The sequence below is a fragment of the Tachypleus tridentatus genome, chromosome 12, assembly GCF_004210375.1.
Source record: "Tachypleus tridentatus isolate NWPU-2018 chromosome 12, ASM421037v1, whole genome shotgun sequence".
NCBI classification, from domain to species: domain Eukaryota; kingdom Metazoa; phylum Arthropoda; class Merostomata; order Xiphosura; family Limulidae; genus Tachypleus; species Tachypleus tridentatus.
In genome coordinates this window covers 78030860-78047876 of record NC_134836.1, presented here as the reverse complement: position 1 = coordinate 78047876, position 17017 = coordinate 78030860, and the positions used below count along the sequence as shown (strand labels likewise).

The window sequence follows — 17017 nt, the reverse complement described above, 5'->3', positions numbered from 1 at the left end:
TATGTGATAAAAACAAAAATTCATAGCTTATTGGCAGAGATAAATTAGCCATGACAAAATTAATACAAAAAAAGAGAAAATGCACTGTATGCTATTCAGCCCCTCTAAGACACTACAGAAATTAAAATTTAGACTTTTCTTCATTTGTACGATGAACTATATAACCATTATAAAATGTTTTAACATCCTTTCCTGCACTATTTCATATGCAATAGGAAACTTGCAGTAATATTAAATATTTTTATTTTAACATAAATACTTAATATTGTATTCTTATGGTTTCAAAATATGAGCTCAAATATGATTTTAAATGATTGTTAAATTTCATACTTAAACAAAATATCTTTCATTTTTTTTTACTAAAAATTATCTTGGTTATTTTTAATACACAAGTATCTGGTTAACAAGGTACTTAGACATTGAATGTTGAAATATTACTAACATGATTCTTTTAAACATTTTTAAACAAATTATATTTACTTTATTTAAAAACGTTAAAAAAATGTAATCTTTACACATACACACACATTTTTTTTTATGTTCATCAAGTCCTTATACTGATCTTTAAAACATATGTTAATTGTACACTAAAATTGTACAAACATTTACATAAATTCATAGAGAACACAATCTCTGGTAAATTTGATAAAAAACTTACTTTATTTTGGCTAACCAATCTGGAAATTTCACGTACAATCACCAATTTAATTTCATTTCCTGCTTTTTTTAGTATATTTACAGCTTCATAATGATCCACATCCATTACAGGTACTCCATTCACCTGTAAAATACATAAATAAATCTAACATTTAAGTTCACTGCAGGTCATAGTTCATTTACTCTTACTTGTGGCTCAGGTACAGATTTTAGAAAAATCAGATATGACATTTCCTTTCTCATTGAATTTGAAAGTTTTAACTGAGAACATTACAAATCTAAGATCTCTCATTTTTTTAGGTTAGGAAAGCAGAAAAACAAATTAAAGCATATAACACCCTAAAGCTATCAAAAAAATAAAATAAAAATCTATGTACAAAGAATATGTACATTCATTTAATTAATGCAAATATTTAATCAGATAAATATTTATATATAGTATAAACAGCTTTTACAAGCTAGTGAATCATTATTATACTAACACCTTATGATACCACAAATGAATATTTTTATAATTCGATTTACCGTAAGTATTTTGTCCCCAATTTCTATGCCCAACTGATGAGCTGGACCTCCTTCAGTGATACGGGAAATAAAAATACCCTAGTAAATAAAAATTTATATTGAGATCTGTGCTACACATTGATAATTATTTTGATGCATAAGTAAAAAATAATTACAATTAATTAACAGGTGTACTGAAATCCAATTTTTGTATTATAGGTTCTAAGACTTATTGCTGAACTAAAGGGAAGCAAAAAAGTTAATGTTTTGGTTTTTTTACATCTTAAGTACAAGAGTTTGAAGATTAGAATCATAAAAATTATAAGAATATGAATAATAAAGCTGCTATTTGAAGAAGAGAAAGATTTTTTTATAATACGTACAAGTTTGAAAATAAACAATGCTGAGAGAAGTATGGTAAAAATGAGCTAAAGAATTTTTGTTCACAGAGTTATATATACTCATTGAGACCAATTTTATTTGCAATTTAAATACACAACTTGAAAAAACAGTGGTGGCTACTAATATGCAAGTAAGTGACACTTGCTCTTTGAAACTCACTGATGATGAAGTGATAACAACAGATACCCAGGGAAGAACTAAAATGTAATTGTAAATTTGGAAGTATAAAAACAAATAGCAACAAATTAACGTTAGCCTTTAGTAAGTTCAAGAGCATGGTATGTTCAAACAGAGGAGACAACAAAAAATGTAAATAGAAGAACCAAAACACTGATGCTGTAAATAGATATAAATATTCGAGATATTGATTTACTATCACAAAAATACTCTAAATGAGCAAACAAAACAGTTTATAATGGAAGGTAGAGTGAAAGGAAAAATGGAATAAAAATAAAGAAAATTCAATTTTTAAACTTGCTTGTTAACATGCTGATGATACGAGGGTAAAAATTTAGAGATGATAAAAAGGATATTGAAAAGTTGCAGAAAAAATATATGAAATGGAAACTTAAAACTGAAAGGAATATATTACAAAACATATGGCAATTGAATACAGAAAACATGGACAACAAAATAATTAGGATTTAAAAAACATGGGCATGTAATAAAGAAATAAATAAATTAACACAGGCAACCAAAGGGACGTTTAGAGGAAGATGAAAAAACATTAAAAGAGGTTAGAAGCACTAAAATTCTAAAAAAGGTAATCAAAAGAAAAGCAAAAATAAGAGAGATACAACTGAAGATCAATATAATACAGGAGTAATATTTAAGAGACAGCGAAAAAGGAAAGAAAAAAAATTTATTGAAACATCTACAACTTTGATCCAAAGAGAACAGAAGCAATGGATGAACAAAAAGAATGGAAATGAGACAAAAGCCTGAAGGAACTTAAATTAGGACTTTGAATGAATTACAGAGAAAAGAATGAAAGGATGAGAATGAATTTATGAGCTGATAAAGAAAAAGTAAATACACTGACAAATTTGAAAAAGATAAGAAAAAGAAAAATTTGGAAGAAACTAATTACCATTTAATTGGTCACTAAATTTGGTGCAAATTTTTACTTAGGGGAATAATTATAATTATAAATGCATAGAAAATACTCAGAAGAATTACATACCCTTTTCCAAAGGATAAAAAAAATCATAAGAAATAAATCTATGTATTATTATTATATATATAAATACTAAGATGAATTTACAGATTATAAATTAATGCATCATGTTACATATACATACTGTTATATTACACAAATCAATGAATTATTGTTTCCATCACGATGAATCATAATATAAGTATGTACAATACATAAATACACAACAAAAAACATCATCACTTATGTTACACAATGTAACAATATTACTTTTATAAGCTTATTTTATTCAAGTGAGAGAGAGAGAGAGAGAACAGAAAAGACAACCAAACACAAATTTTATCCACAGTCTAATTTGGGGCTAGTGAGTCTAGTTTCACAAACTGTCCAACTGTGTTTATTAAGGGGATGCCCAGAAAATAACAAATTTAGACATAAAAATAAATAAATTTGTTTTTAAACATAACATCTGGACACCTAGTACAAGGGATATTCACTGAAAGTTCTTGTACTTTTCAACTTTCAAATAGCAATTTCTTTGTTTCCAATACCAAATATTACAAACTGAGGAGTCACATAAGGTTCACCTCATCTTCTCCTCTATATGGTGTGGAACCCTTGCCACCAGCAATACTAAGCCCTAAACCACCTGCACCTCTATGGAGAACTACACAATGCGCTTCTTCCATTGTCTCCACAGGAGGGATGCTCGATGTAGATGATTGCAAAGCTAGAAAACAACATTAAAATAACATCATAAAAATTAAACTGAGTTATAAAATAAGAATTACATAAAAAGAGAAAATGGCACAAAATATTGAAGCACAAAATAGTTTTTAAAACTTTTTCATAAAGTCGTCCTTAAAGACACTGAAATACCACCAACCTCTATATTCCATACAGATGAATTCCACAGATAATTGAAAATGTATATTTGTTCAGTCTTAATACTTTTGTACTTACAAATATGACTATAACAATGCCTGTGTGTATATATAAATAAATCAATATATCTAATTTATGCAGTATATAGTGCACAAATGCATTATGGATATTCCATCTATAAGACAAAATCCAAATGCGAATGTAATACTTGCCAGCAACCAAGAAAATTCAGTTAAGAGTTGAGTACTTGAGTCCCCAAAGTCTCACCTCGAACTGCCTTTCACTGTCAGCTTTAACATTGAGTTAGTTTAACTTCATGTCAAAAGAAATTTCTAATCATTAAGGGTTACTTTATATGCAAAAACGGTTTGTTTGGGTTGAGAAAATATTTTACATAGAAGAGCCGTTTTTGCATATAAATTTCTCAACAAGTGGGTTTCTCGACATCACTGATTAAGGGTTACTGCCTTCTCATGATTGGCACAGATAGTAAAAAATGGCTGGAGTTGAGACACTGGGTTTAAGCATTCAACTCTTAACTGAATCTCCTTAGTTGTTAGCTAGTTTTCTATTGGTGCTTGAATTTAGCCTAATAGGTGGAACATCCCTAATTAGGATTATTGATTACGACTTAGGGATGACAACAAGGAGTGGTAATGGAGGCATAATTTGCAATTTAAATTTTATTATATTATTTCTAGTATACACACATTTCTTCATTCTGTACTCAAACAACAAAGAAAAGTTAAATAGTTTTGCATGTATATTTCCACTTTAAATAACACATTGTTTGTGTGTGTGTGTGTGTGTGTGTGTGTAAAAGCAAGCATAAGTATACATATTTATGGCATACGTATATTGCTTTTTCCAATATTTCTATGCACACGATTAAGTTACATCATTACTAGTAATTTATTTGAATTTCACACTTAATTCTTTTTAAATCTTTAATTGTTCACAATTTTATAACTGCATTATAAAACTAGTTTCAATGCATCATGCACAAATAATTCCATAAATGTAGCATTATTGTCATATATAAAGGTATTTCCTACATAAATTACACAAAATAAAAGACTTTGGAAATTTTTTATTAAATTTTAGTTTGTTGTTACTGGTGAATTTCTCACAGTTCTAGTCAAAGACTACTTTTACAGGCCATCCCTTAATTTGACAAGAAGGACTAAAGGGAAGGATGCTAGTTAACACTACCCACTGCACACTCTTATCAGACCAAATAGCGATATTTGACTGTCACTCTTATAACACACTAAATGCCTGAAAGTTCAAAGTACAACTTTTTATTTTTTTATAGTAACCCTGAGGAATGAGCACAGGACCTCATTTCCCTTATCCAGCACGCTAATCATTGGACATGTTCAGCTGTAAATTTGTTAAGTAAATACAAAAACATCTCAGCTGAAACTGGACTTTATCAGCTAGTTATTAGTATGTCAAGTAGTCTCATAAGGACTGATCCTGCCTTCTTTCTAGGTTTGAAGATAACATTTCAGACTCTTTGCTAAGTTTCTTTAATGAGCCTGTTAAAGATGATCTCATCAGAATGTCATTTCCAAATACAGACAGAAGGAACTTGTAGTTTATATAAAACTAATCAACATGTCATCACAATGCCAACATCTTTTCAGTATGCTCTAGAAACAACAGAGGATGTGACATACATGTTTCAAGTAGTTGTAGACCCATAACTTTCATTAAAATTTTAAATTGACCACCAAACAGTTCCATGATCTTCTTTTAATGATAACAAAAACAAAACAAAACAGAAAACAGGCTCAAGCTTTTCATTTTTATCATGATGTTTCTTCAAAATGCAAGAAAACTCCTTTTCATCTTATCATTATAAACTGTTAAAAAAAATTAAATTTTTATTTTCATAAATAATTTAAGTGCCCTTGAAATGAGGGAAAATGTGCAAGAAGTTTCTCTTAACATGCAAATAATTTAATTTACTTATGTTACTGGTATTTACAAACAGAGACCTGTTAATATTTTACTAAATATTCATTAACTGCAAAAAATGTAGAACCAAGATGGGCTTACAACTTCCAAGCTTTGCTGCACTTTCTGCTTGTTTTCCAGAAGGTTGTAGTAGAGGAGGTGAAGGAGGAGGTGTTGGAAGTGGTTCCTCCACTTCATTCATTGTTTCTTTTCTCATCAGCTGCGATATTGTGGGGGAAAAAAAGAGAACAAAACAATATACAACAAGCTTTTTACAGCAGGGTATACAAATGGATGATCTATCTATACACTCAGTTACAACTAGCATACTAAATTAAAGACAGTGTGTCTAAGCCAAACAATTAACAAAGAAACACCTGATGCCATAAATGGTGACACAAGCACTAAAGTTTGAGAACTGCTAAAGTTTATAAAGCAATAAATCTAAAATTCTGCTGTTAACATTTCTTGTTTAACTGTGTCATAAGGCCTAAGCATGATACCTGTTGGTATGTATGTATTGTGCCATAGTACCTGGAGAGCAGAGTTATGCCCTATCTTGCATCCTTACACAAATTTATTTTGGAAGGCTATGAAAAGAATGCATCCAAGGGGACTCCTTAAGTAGTTCTATTATAGCAGAGATCAATGGAATTTGTCACGTGACCACCACATATGTTTGCCATGGTAATGTGCTTTCACAGAAGTTTTAAAATAAATAATGAGGCCTTTCCAACATTCAATTCTTTATTTCTTGAGTTATGTATCCTTGTTTAGGCATGATTAATTTGGAAAAAAACAACAACACACAATCAACTACTCTTTCACTTACACAAGAGGTTCCTTTTTTTACTTGCAGAAGAGCCAATGCAATGTACATAAGAGAATTACCTCAAACAAGGTTTGAATACTGGATGCAATTATAGTATGTGGTGAAAGTATACACATACACACACATCAAGAAGAGTAAACTACATAAGTGAGATTTAAAAATGTTCTCAAAGAAAGTTCCGATTGTTACTAACAATCACTCTACTGTAAAACAAGTAAAAAAAAATTAGCTGCTTTGAAGCTAAGTAACAAAACATTTAAACAAAAAGTTGTTCCACACTGGTCTCATGAAGAAGGGGCTAAAACAAGAACAAACAATCTGATGAGAAATAGAATTGTTACAGCTTAAAATTGTTAGATACGACTCAGATGTCCAAAACCTGCTTATTCTCACCAGTGTCATACCATTTTTAATTTTGTATGAGATAATAAGTGTACAGTCATATGATTTTACTTATGTTGAAAATCAATTCTTGTGGTTAAAAAACAAACATTTATAATACTGAGTTCTTAAAATAAAGCAATCACAGGTGGGATAACATTATTATTAGCTTACTCATACAGAAAGAACAACAAGGATTTATTACAAAGAGAAAAACTTGATCATCCAAGAAGTATAAATATTAGAACTGTAGATCATTAAACCTTCTATAACTTGAGAAATGTTTACATAATTTTATGAAATTAAAAGAAAGAAATACCCTGATCAATAGAAATCTGTCATTAAACAAACAAGTTTTTTTTACTGGATGATTATTTTCCTCCATTATTCACACATGTTCAGCTATTTTGAGAAGATTTAATTGAGGCAAAAAGATTATACAGCTAACCTGTAGCCAAAGTAACAAAAACGAAATAGGTTTACATAAAAGGTGTTCATTGTCTAGCATATGAAAGTGTTGAGTGATTCATTCTAATTGTCTACCTTTTCTAGAAAGTGAAGTTTTGTTTCTACAGTGATTAATGTTTGTATTTATACAGAGATTACTTTTATGGAATGAAAATGTTAAAGTTTATCAACCAATTGATCTATCAACCTCATTTTACTTGAAAAATCTATTTTTGTAATATTCTTATCTACTGATATTTGAGAATAAAAGTAATAAACTGCCAACTGCAGTGACCTAACTTTTGTTCATGTTTTTTGCAGTATTATATCTTTATTTTATTTTCAGATTATTTCCAATTTTCATTTTAATTCAGTTTCTTAAAATATATGCATTTTTTCTCCCTAATTCTTGAATTAAAATTACTGTACTTTTTGAAACACTTTCCTAATTAACTTGCTAAACTGTGTCAAAAGAATATTTCTCATTCTGATATAATGCAGTTTACATATACATGTTAAACATATGGCTTGAGATAAATATGAATGCCTACTATATAACAAATCAAAAAGAGTGTAAAAAGAATCTATATTCATAATGCTTCAACTTATATTTGTGGTATTTTACTTAGTGTCTTAAATAGAACAGAAAAGTATTTTTATACCCAACATCAACACATAAATAATGGAATACCACACCATACAAACATACAGACACATGAAGAAATAAACAAACCAAAAAATGTTTAAAACTTGTCTGGTTTAATCTCAATTACCTGTTCATCTTTTGAAATTGAAAGTTTGAGATGATTAATTCTCACATTATGAGTAGAACCTCTGGGATGGAGTTTCAGATAGTGTTCTGACTGGTTTTCAGTTTCAGAGGTAAATGATCCATTACAATCTTCCTCCTACAAAACATTAATTTTATTACTAATTTATGAACTCAGAAAATAGTTACTCAAACATTAATTCATTGGATGAAAAGCTTTTGTTACTACAGACTGAATGACTGGCTTTATAGAAATCCACTATCTACTATTTCTCATAACCATGGAATAATACTATTTCTCATTACTGTGTAATGTCTTATTAAGTTGCCTAATATTTAGTTCATTTTAGGTCAGTCTTTTCTTAATGTTTTTAAAGTTTTTCAATCATCAATTACACCAAAATAATTACACATTAAAATATCCTAAATAGAATAAATTATACATAGCCTACTCTACTTACATGGTTAATATCAGACCATTGTGAGGAATAATTCACCCTAATATCTTCATTTTGAAATTCAGCAACCTCTGATGTTTTTGTATCAGGGTCAAGGTTAACAGAGTTAACAGTGGGCCTATCAGTTGATATTTGACAACTTGGAGAAGCTGTAGGAGGCTGAGTGACTTCTGATGGGTCATGGTTTACAATGTTAAATCTTTCTTCCATTCCTAAAATTTCTTCCTTGGAGTATTTTGAAAGCTTGGGCTGAAGACCGGGTGAGTCTAGTTTCTCAACTTCTTCAGTGGTCTCTGTTGGTTGTTTCTCTTCCTTATGTATTGAAATGCTTTGCACTGCTGTGGGAACTTCTCCATCTGCCAATGAAGAAGAACAAAGATGTTGAGTTTTATTCCTGCTGTTAACATAGGAGCAATGAAAGTAATACATTAAGGTTTAATGTAAGAAACTTTCTGTTTTCTCCATCTTACTGCTACCACAGAAATAACATCTTGAATACTACCTTAATATGAAACAACACTATTGAGTACAACATGAATAAATCATTGATATGATAAAGAAAGATCGATAAATCAGCATTAATCTACTAAACCTGATATTATATGTCACATTAAACATTTATGAATGGTAAACATCCCCTATGTATAAAACAGTACAAATATAAGACACCATCACATACACAATAAAACATTATTTATGAACAAAAAAAAACAACTTTAATTTTGATGTTTATCTGATGTACAGAAAAAACAAAAAAACAATTTCAGGGTAGATATAACTTGCATGAAATATGGGTAGCTATGATTGGCTCATTTGAATCCACCATGTCCACTTCTGCAGAGGCTTGCTGGAATTGGACATTTTTCTCTGTGCTTTTCTCAGTCTTAAAAAAATATAATAATTTTAATACTGACCCAAAAAACAAAGTATTTTTAAAGTTTGCAGTATTAGCTGAAAACACTCCAACAAGTTTAATGTACACAATAACTACATAATTATATTTACAAGTATAACTAGTTTTGATTATTTCTTCTTTCCATTTAGACAGCTGAACTAGTATGAGATATGATGTTGAATGAAACCAAATTTATGTTTTCTTCCAGCATTCTTTAAACAGAATTAGAGCATTTTAATGGTAATTGTAACCTAAAAAGTTATTGATACAAAAACTCATGCAAAATACATACAAGAAATGCAGGCAAAGACAAAAATGTATCTTTCACAAAATAATCAGGCTATTTATGAAATATTTTAAAGCTTTTCAGAGGTTTAAATTATTTTGCCTTCTGCAATAAATATAATTTTAAAAGTATTTGCTTTTTAATACAATTTAGGCATTTGCAAAATTTTAATTAAAAACCTATACTGAACAGTTACATGTTTTGTGAAACATAATTTGATTTACCAACCAAATTATTAAAATAAATAATGATGCTTCTATTGTAAGTAATGGCTAAGAAGAATATGAAAAATGTACCTCATCAGTGTTCTTTGTTTTAGAAACAAAAAGCTTGTTATGTCTGCTCTTCATATCTCTGGGAAAAGGAGTGTCATGCCTGATAAACTGAGTCTACAAAGTGAAAATACAAGAATTGTATTGAAACTTGTGAAAAGCACGATAGTTGGTTCTTGACAGACTCCCTTGCTTTTATGTTTACTGAATAAACAATTTTAACAAAAGTTAGAGTAGTTAAGTACAAAACAGAAACAAAAGAAGAGGGTTTTAATAATAATGTTTTCATTTAGAATTACATGTAGACTCTTCTTTATGTTAAGATAGAATTACATGTAGACTCTTCTTTATGTTAAGATAGAATTACACGTAGACTCTTCTTTATGTTAAGATAGAATTACACGTAGACTCTTCTTTATGTTAAGATAGAATTACACGTAGACTCTTCTTTATGTTAAGATAGAATTACACGTAGACTCTTCTTTATGTTAAGATAGAATTACACGTAGACTCTTCTTTATGTTAAGATAGAATTACACGTAGACTCTTCTTTATGTTAAGATAGAATTACACGTAGACTCTTCTTTATGTTAAGATAGAATTACACGTAGACTCTTCTTTATGTTAAGATAGAATTACACGTAGACTCTTCTTTATGTTAAGATAGAATTACACGTAGACTCTTCTTTATGTTAAGATAGAATTACACGTAGACTCTTCTTTATGTTAAGATAGAATTACACGTAGACTCTTCTTTATGTTAAGATAGAATTACACGTAGACTCTTCTTTATGTTAAGATAGAATTACACGTAGACTCTTCTTTATGTTAAGATAGAATTACACGTAGACTCTTCTTTATGTTAAGATAGAATTACACGTAGACTCTTCTTTATGTTAAGATAGAATTACACGTAGACTCTTCTTTATGTTAAGATAGAATTACACGTAGACTCTTCTTTATGTTAAGATAGAATTACACGTAGACTCTTCTTTATGTTAAGATAGAATTACACGTAGACTCTTCTTTATGTTAAGATAGAATTACACGTAGACTCTTCTTTATGTTAAGATAGAATTACACGTAGACTCTTCTTTATGTTAAGATAGAATTACATGTAGACTCTTCTTTATGTTAAGATAGAATTACATGTAGACTCTTCTTTATGTTAAGATAGAATTACATGTAGACTCTTCTTTATGTTAAGATAGAATTACATGTAGACTCTTCTTTATGTTAAGATAGAATTACATGTAGACTCTTCTTTATGTTAATATATTTTTATTCGTAAGCTTTTGACTTTATTAATAGAGCTTTCATCGGGCAACAGTTTACATGAAGAGGATAGAAGAGTTTAGATAAAGTACATGTTGAATACATTATTAAATTTAAACTTGAATCTAGTAACAGAATATTTCACAACTTTCTTCTACATAATATTAAAAATAATGGCATTTTCACTGGCGATGCGTTTAGTTAATTACTTTTAAAATGACAAAAGTGAAGTAGATCATTCATAACTAGAAATCAGATAACCAAATAAATGAAAAATTCTTCAGTAAAATGTTTATTTTACAGGATTCAAAAACATTATTTTTACTTTTTATGCAAATGTCAACAAAAGACATCAGAGAAAAAGTTTAATTACACTGTTTTCCTGAAACTCACTGATCGCCTATGAAACATTGATAATGGCAAAATGGAAAAATATACAATAAACATTGCCTTTCACTTACTTCTTTTCCTTCTTTCTCTTCCTCACTTTCCTCACAAAATCTGACGGCAAAAACTCTTTCCTCATCTTTATGATTCAATTCTTCTTGTTCTTCAGAGTCTTTAAGTAGGGTTTCTGTCATATGGAAACAAGAAAAAAAATTAAGAAGTTAATAGTGAGTGAGCTGAAATAAATTCAATTTTACTTTTACAGAAATACACAGACTTACTTTTAAGGCAGTTTTCACTGATATCTTACTCAAATTATTTTTTTATGTCCAAAATGATGATTGCATCTTTGTAGTAAAAGTTTTGTAGTTAAATGGAGGTGAATTATAAATTGTTTTAAAATGTTTAGTACAAGCTTTCAATCTAATAAGAAAAGTTAAAACAAAATTGTGTGTGTGTGTGTGTGTGTGTGTGTGTGTGTGTGTGTGTGTGTGTGTGTCACAGGTAAGGGTAGTAAATCACCTGTGAAAATCTTTTCATAGCAAACTTCAACTTCTTCTCAACCATATATTGTTAACTGAGGATGAGAAACTGATAACAACTAGTATGTTCATACATTACTATCAATGTTACACAAACATAACTTACAACAAAATTATTATTATTATTTTTGCAAAAGCATGTGAACTTATCGTTAAGAATTTTATTCAAGAAAAAGATTTCCTGACTGCCTATACCAACTTCTCGTGGTACCACACCAACAATTCAGTGTATTTAAAATATTAAGAATTAACAACAGCCAGTGAAAACCATGGCATCTTATCACTACTTTTCGATACTTTTATGTGAGAAGTTTGAACAAATTTAATTAAAAAATGACTAACTTTAATTTAACAGCTGTCAACAATAAATTTCTTAATATATTACCATTTAGAAATGATAATAAATACAGGCAGATGACCAGAAAGAATACACACAAGTCATAACATTTTAAATTTAATAAAGAACACTATTTTCTAGAACAAATTTTGCACAATGACAATAATACAATAATGTACACCTTGGAATTGTGTCTTTCCATACTAAACAGTGTGTCAACTATAATACACAAACAAACAAAACAACTGAGGAATTTTTGTAGGCTTAATTATTAACAAATTCAAACAACAAAATTGTCACAAAAATTAGCTATTAAATTGCTCTAAAAAGATAGATATTCTACAAAAGGAAACTGAATTAAAATGTATATAGTTAGAGATACCAGAATAATAAATATTTCTGTAAACGCTGTTTCTTTTTAAATAGCTGCCAATTTTTTTTCTCAAAATTTGTAAAAAAAAAACTTTTTCCCTCAACTGGGGAAGATTTATATCCACAAGTATCGATCGTAAAATAACCAATGTACACAAATAAATAGTAAACACTTAATAGCAATAGAAAGCATTCTAAGATATGCTTTTCTAAGAGAATGAAATGTATAACTAACCAGAGGTAGATTTTATCAGCAGTTTTTCAGGCTGCATGTTCTCTATTGGAAAAAACAAAATGCTGTGAATACATATTTAGCATGTTGTATACAATCCTTATCAACAAAAGAAAAATATACTAAACATTTTGTTTACAGTATTCTAATTATCTTGAAATACATGCTGTTTTTCTTTTTTTAGTAATTATACTTGTTGAATCTTTCTGTTCATTTGTGTGTGTAAAAACTTCAACATTTACTTAACTATATTAAATATATTACTTGAAGATGGTGTTAAATAAAAACAAAAAACAATTGACAAACGTTTCACAAAAAACTGCTAAGTTAGTAAAAGAAGAGAAATATTTACTGTTCCAGAAAATTAAATTATACATGAAAAAATATACTTCAACCAACAATATACATATAAAATCATGAGTATTTTCTACATTCAAGGTGAAATTGTTACTATTCTTAATAATTACTAATACATCAAACCACATAATAATGTATTTAACCCCTTGCTTACCATAGGTTTATACTTTAATAAACATATTTCATACTAAATCCAATGATATATGGTTCGTAGTGACTTTCTTAAAAAAAATGAATACATTACATCAATCATGTATAAAATTACTAAAATTTTGTTAAATTGACCCCATTTTCCTTGTATGTATAGAATGTCTGGTTGACAAACATTTAACTAACAACTGATGACAGTGGGAGACAAATGAATAGTTAAGGGCATTTAAAGATATTTAAAGACAAGTTGCTCACCTTAAATTTTCTATAACTGCACATAAGCCTTGAAATTATGTTTTTGTTTGCATATTATTAAATTATTAAAAACACATGTAACACCATACACTTACTGTAAGTAATAATATATATATATATATATATATATATATTCATACCAACATAAAATGATAAAATCAACTCCTGAAACTTAACTTTAATACATGTTGTAAACAAGACAAACATTTCAAAATTTACACGTAACATTACTTACAAAATCATTTCTGTTGTTGGTTTGAACTTTAATATTAAACTTGCAAAAAGTATACATATACTATACTATGCTCCTGTCAGTTTCTTTAAAATTTAAATGTTGAAAATTCAGATTTTTATATTACAGAAAATAGGTTACAGTTTCTAAGGCAAACAAGTACTCACCCTTAATTTCATTATAATAGTCCTGTTGTGGCAACAGAAAGCATGTTAGAACTTTCATTCCATTCTGGTCATCTGTTTGGAATTTCAGCAATGGTTTGGACTACAAATAAATAAATTAATTAATTAAAACCATTTTTGTATTCTACCAATTTCAAACATTAGATAAATTACAAAAAACTACCAAACTAATAATTTTGTTGACTGACCAAATACCAGTTAATAACTTTGCATGCATTTTTGAAGATGAAAAACCAGTATTACTGTATGTATTTTTGGATAGACTGACAAAATTCCTTTAGATTACTATTAACACCAAATTTTAAAATGTTTAAAACTGAGGTTAATATTGTCTAAAAGAAAAACAAAATTTAAATATTACTGTAAATATACACAATATTTTCAAAATGATGTACCTGGTTTTCAGAAAGCCATAAAGCCTTAAGGTTCAATCCAGTAATAGTAATGGGAAGAAACTGGAGTCTGTATGAGAGAGCAATGAAAAACCATCAAAATACTCAAGGAAAATGTATACACTCTTTGAATGTATTGCACATCTTCAGGTTTTTATATTACAGTAAATACTGTCATTCAAATTTGTTAAACATTAGAGCATACTTTTAAAAAACTGAAACAACCTAAACTTTTGATGGTTCCTACTTATTTGGTAATTTTTTTTTTTTTTGCACACACATTTAAGTTTTAAAATGTACATTTCTCTCACTATCTAGTTTTGTTTTTTGAATTTTATGCATAGCTACATGAGGGCTATCTTCACTAGCTGTCCTTAATTTAGCAGTGCAAGATTAGAGGGAAAGCAGCTAGTCATCACCACCCACTACCAACTCTTGGGCTACTATTTTACCAACAAATAGTGGGATTGAGTCTCACATTATAACACTCCCATGGTCGAAAGGGTGAGCATGTTTAGTTGGGCAGGGATTTGAACCCACAACACTCAGATTATGAGTTTAGTGCCCTAGCCACCTGATCATGTTAAACTATCATCTGTGGCCCTTGCATGCTTCCCCTAAAACGTGTGCATTAGACATTTCCTCTTGTCAACATTTTGGGAAAAACAGATCTTTGTATAGGACTCTTCTGCACATCTCATTTTGCACCCCTAGGGAGATGCCAACACCCCTGGTTGGGAACTACAAATGTGTTAAGTTTTGACAAACAAAGGTTTCTACTTGCTTGATGTTTTCTAATGTTCTCTTTACACAGAAGATTTATCAAGAGATTTTTTTTACAAAAGTTTCTATGTTATGAAAAACAAGTTTCAAGAAAAGACTTTAATGAAATTATTAGCATGCTCTTATAATTAACTCTCTGAAATGAAGATGGATGTTATTTGTTTATAAAAATCCCAAATTATTTACTTTTCATCATTAAATTGCTTGATTAACCTAGAAAGAGTTCATTTTAAAGGATATTTCATTCTTTTATGTAATGTCTAGTCATAAAATGTAACTAATTTTCATTATGGGATAAATAACTTCCAACCTATCCTTCATGTTTCTATAAAAACAGGTATGATAGAGGTGTTCTATTTCACCTGAAACAATGTCACTGGCCTTATCTTTCAACAAAAAACTGAGTTGATTAAAATTCAACAATAAAAATTTGTTTAACAGTTCCCTCTAAGGAATATTTGCATTGATCAAAATTGAACTATTAAAACTTGTTTAACCATTCCCTCTTGGGAATATTCATGTTGATCATTTTTTAACTATGAAAACTCGTTCAAGATTAAGTTCAGCATGGCATTTCTAATACTACTTCTAGTAATCTCACATACAATATTTTGAATCTTTTCAGCTTTATTTTACAACTTTAAAATTTCTTTCCAAGACATTTTTCACATGTTTATAATTTATATACATTAATTTGTTTTATTACCAGAAAAGGGTGTCCATGTTTGTGCTCATATACTTCTTATTAACTAATGGCTACTATTTAAATTCTCCATAAAAGTTTAGTACACCAAATATCTACTAAAGCCTTCAAAATAAAATATAAATTTTTATAAACGTTATTTTTCTTGTACTTATCCAAACTGATCAACCCTAATATTGTGTAGGTCAGTTAATGTATTCCTTAAAATTTCCAATTAGGCCTAAGATAACTGTTCATTAAATTAACAAATGTTTAAAAGCAGGTATAAATTTTTCTGAGGATTCAAACAAACCTGTTTCCACAAACATCCAACACTCTTAGTTTTTTCAGTCTTCCCATCTCAATTGGAATGGAACTTAGAAGGTTACTTCGAAGTGACAAAACTCCCAAACTAGTTAAGTTACCTATCTGTGAAGGAAGCTTTGAAATTCTGTTTCTGTCTAAATTCAGAGTGCTTAGATTGACAAGGTTGCCTATTGAGGATGGAAGTTCTGTTATTAGGTTCTCTGTTAGTATTAATTCTTGCAAGTTAACACACTTGCCTATGCCTGAAGGTAGAGCACTAATTTTGTTCTGATTGGCCTGTAAGAATGGCAAAGGTTATGTACACAATTAACATTTGTACTCTAAAAACAAACATATACACAATACTGAATGTTTTACTTTCAATCAGTAGTATCTTAAACTGTAGAAAATCATTATAAAATATTATTTTTTATGCTTAAAATGGAACACTTAAAATTATAAGCATACCAGAATTGTAAAATAGACAATATTTCAAATAAAGCATAATTTCAAAAGTGCCCAAAACAAATGAAGCAAAGGAATTCATGGAAGTATAACAGAGGTATCAGTTAGGCCAACTACAACAATTTGAAATATATGTGTTTAATGAAAATATGCTGTAAA

The 17017-nt window shown here is 29.0% G+C and overlaps 1 protein-coding gene across 4 annotated transcripts in view; it reads right to left on the bottom strand.

The window, feature by feature from the left end:
* LOC143233697 (protein lap4-like) overlaps positions 1 to 17017 on the bottom strand; it is a 110328-nt gene that overhangs the window by 41167 nt on the left and 52144 nt on the right. For all 4 annotated transcript variants that reach the window (XR_013018277.1, XM_076470205.1, XM_076470206.1 and 1 more), the window contains exons 8-20: positions 16401 to 16690; positions 14626 to 14692; positions 14213 to 14312; positions 13055 to 13096; positions 11643 to 11755; positions 9931 to 10023; positions 9237 to 9336; positions 8457 to 8809; positions 8000 to 8134; positions 5669 to 5786; positions 3307 to 3449; positions 1183 to 1260; positions 659 to 781 (exon numbers count right to left, since the gene is read on the bottom strand). Coding sequence is in view for 3 of the 4 variants with exons in the window: in XM_076470205.1 (XP_076326320.1) it covers positions 659 to 781; positions 1183 to 1260; positions 3307 to 3449; positions 5669 to 5786; positions 8000 to 8134; positions 8457 to 8809; positions 9237 to 9336; positions 9931 to 10023; positions 11643 to 11755; positions 13055 to 13096; positions 14213 to 14312; positions 14626 to 14692; positions 16401 to 16690 (1755 nt within the window). In the remaining variant the exon portion in view is untranslated. The remainder of the gene's footprint in view (positions 1 to 658; positions 782 to 1182; positions 1261 to 3306; positions 3450 to 5668; positions 5787 to 7999; positions 8135 to 8456; positions 8810 to 9236; positions 9337 to 9930; positions 10024 to 11642; positions 11756 to 13054; positions 13097 to 14212; positions 14313 to 14625; positions 14693 to 16400; positions 16691 to 17017) is intronic.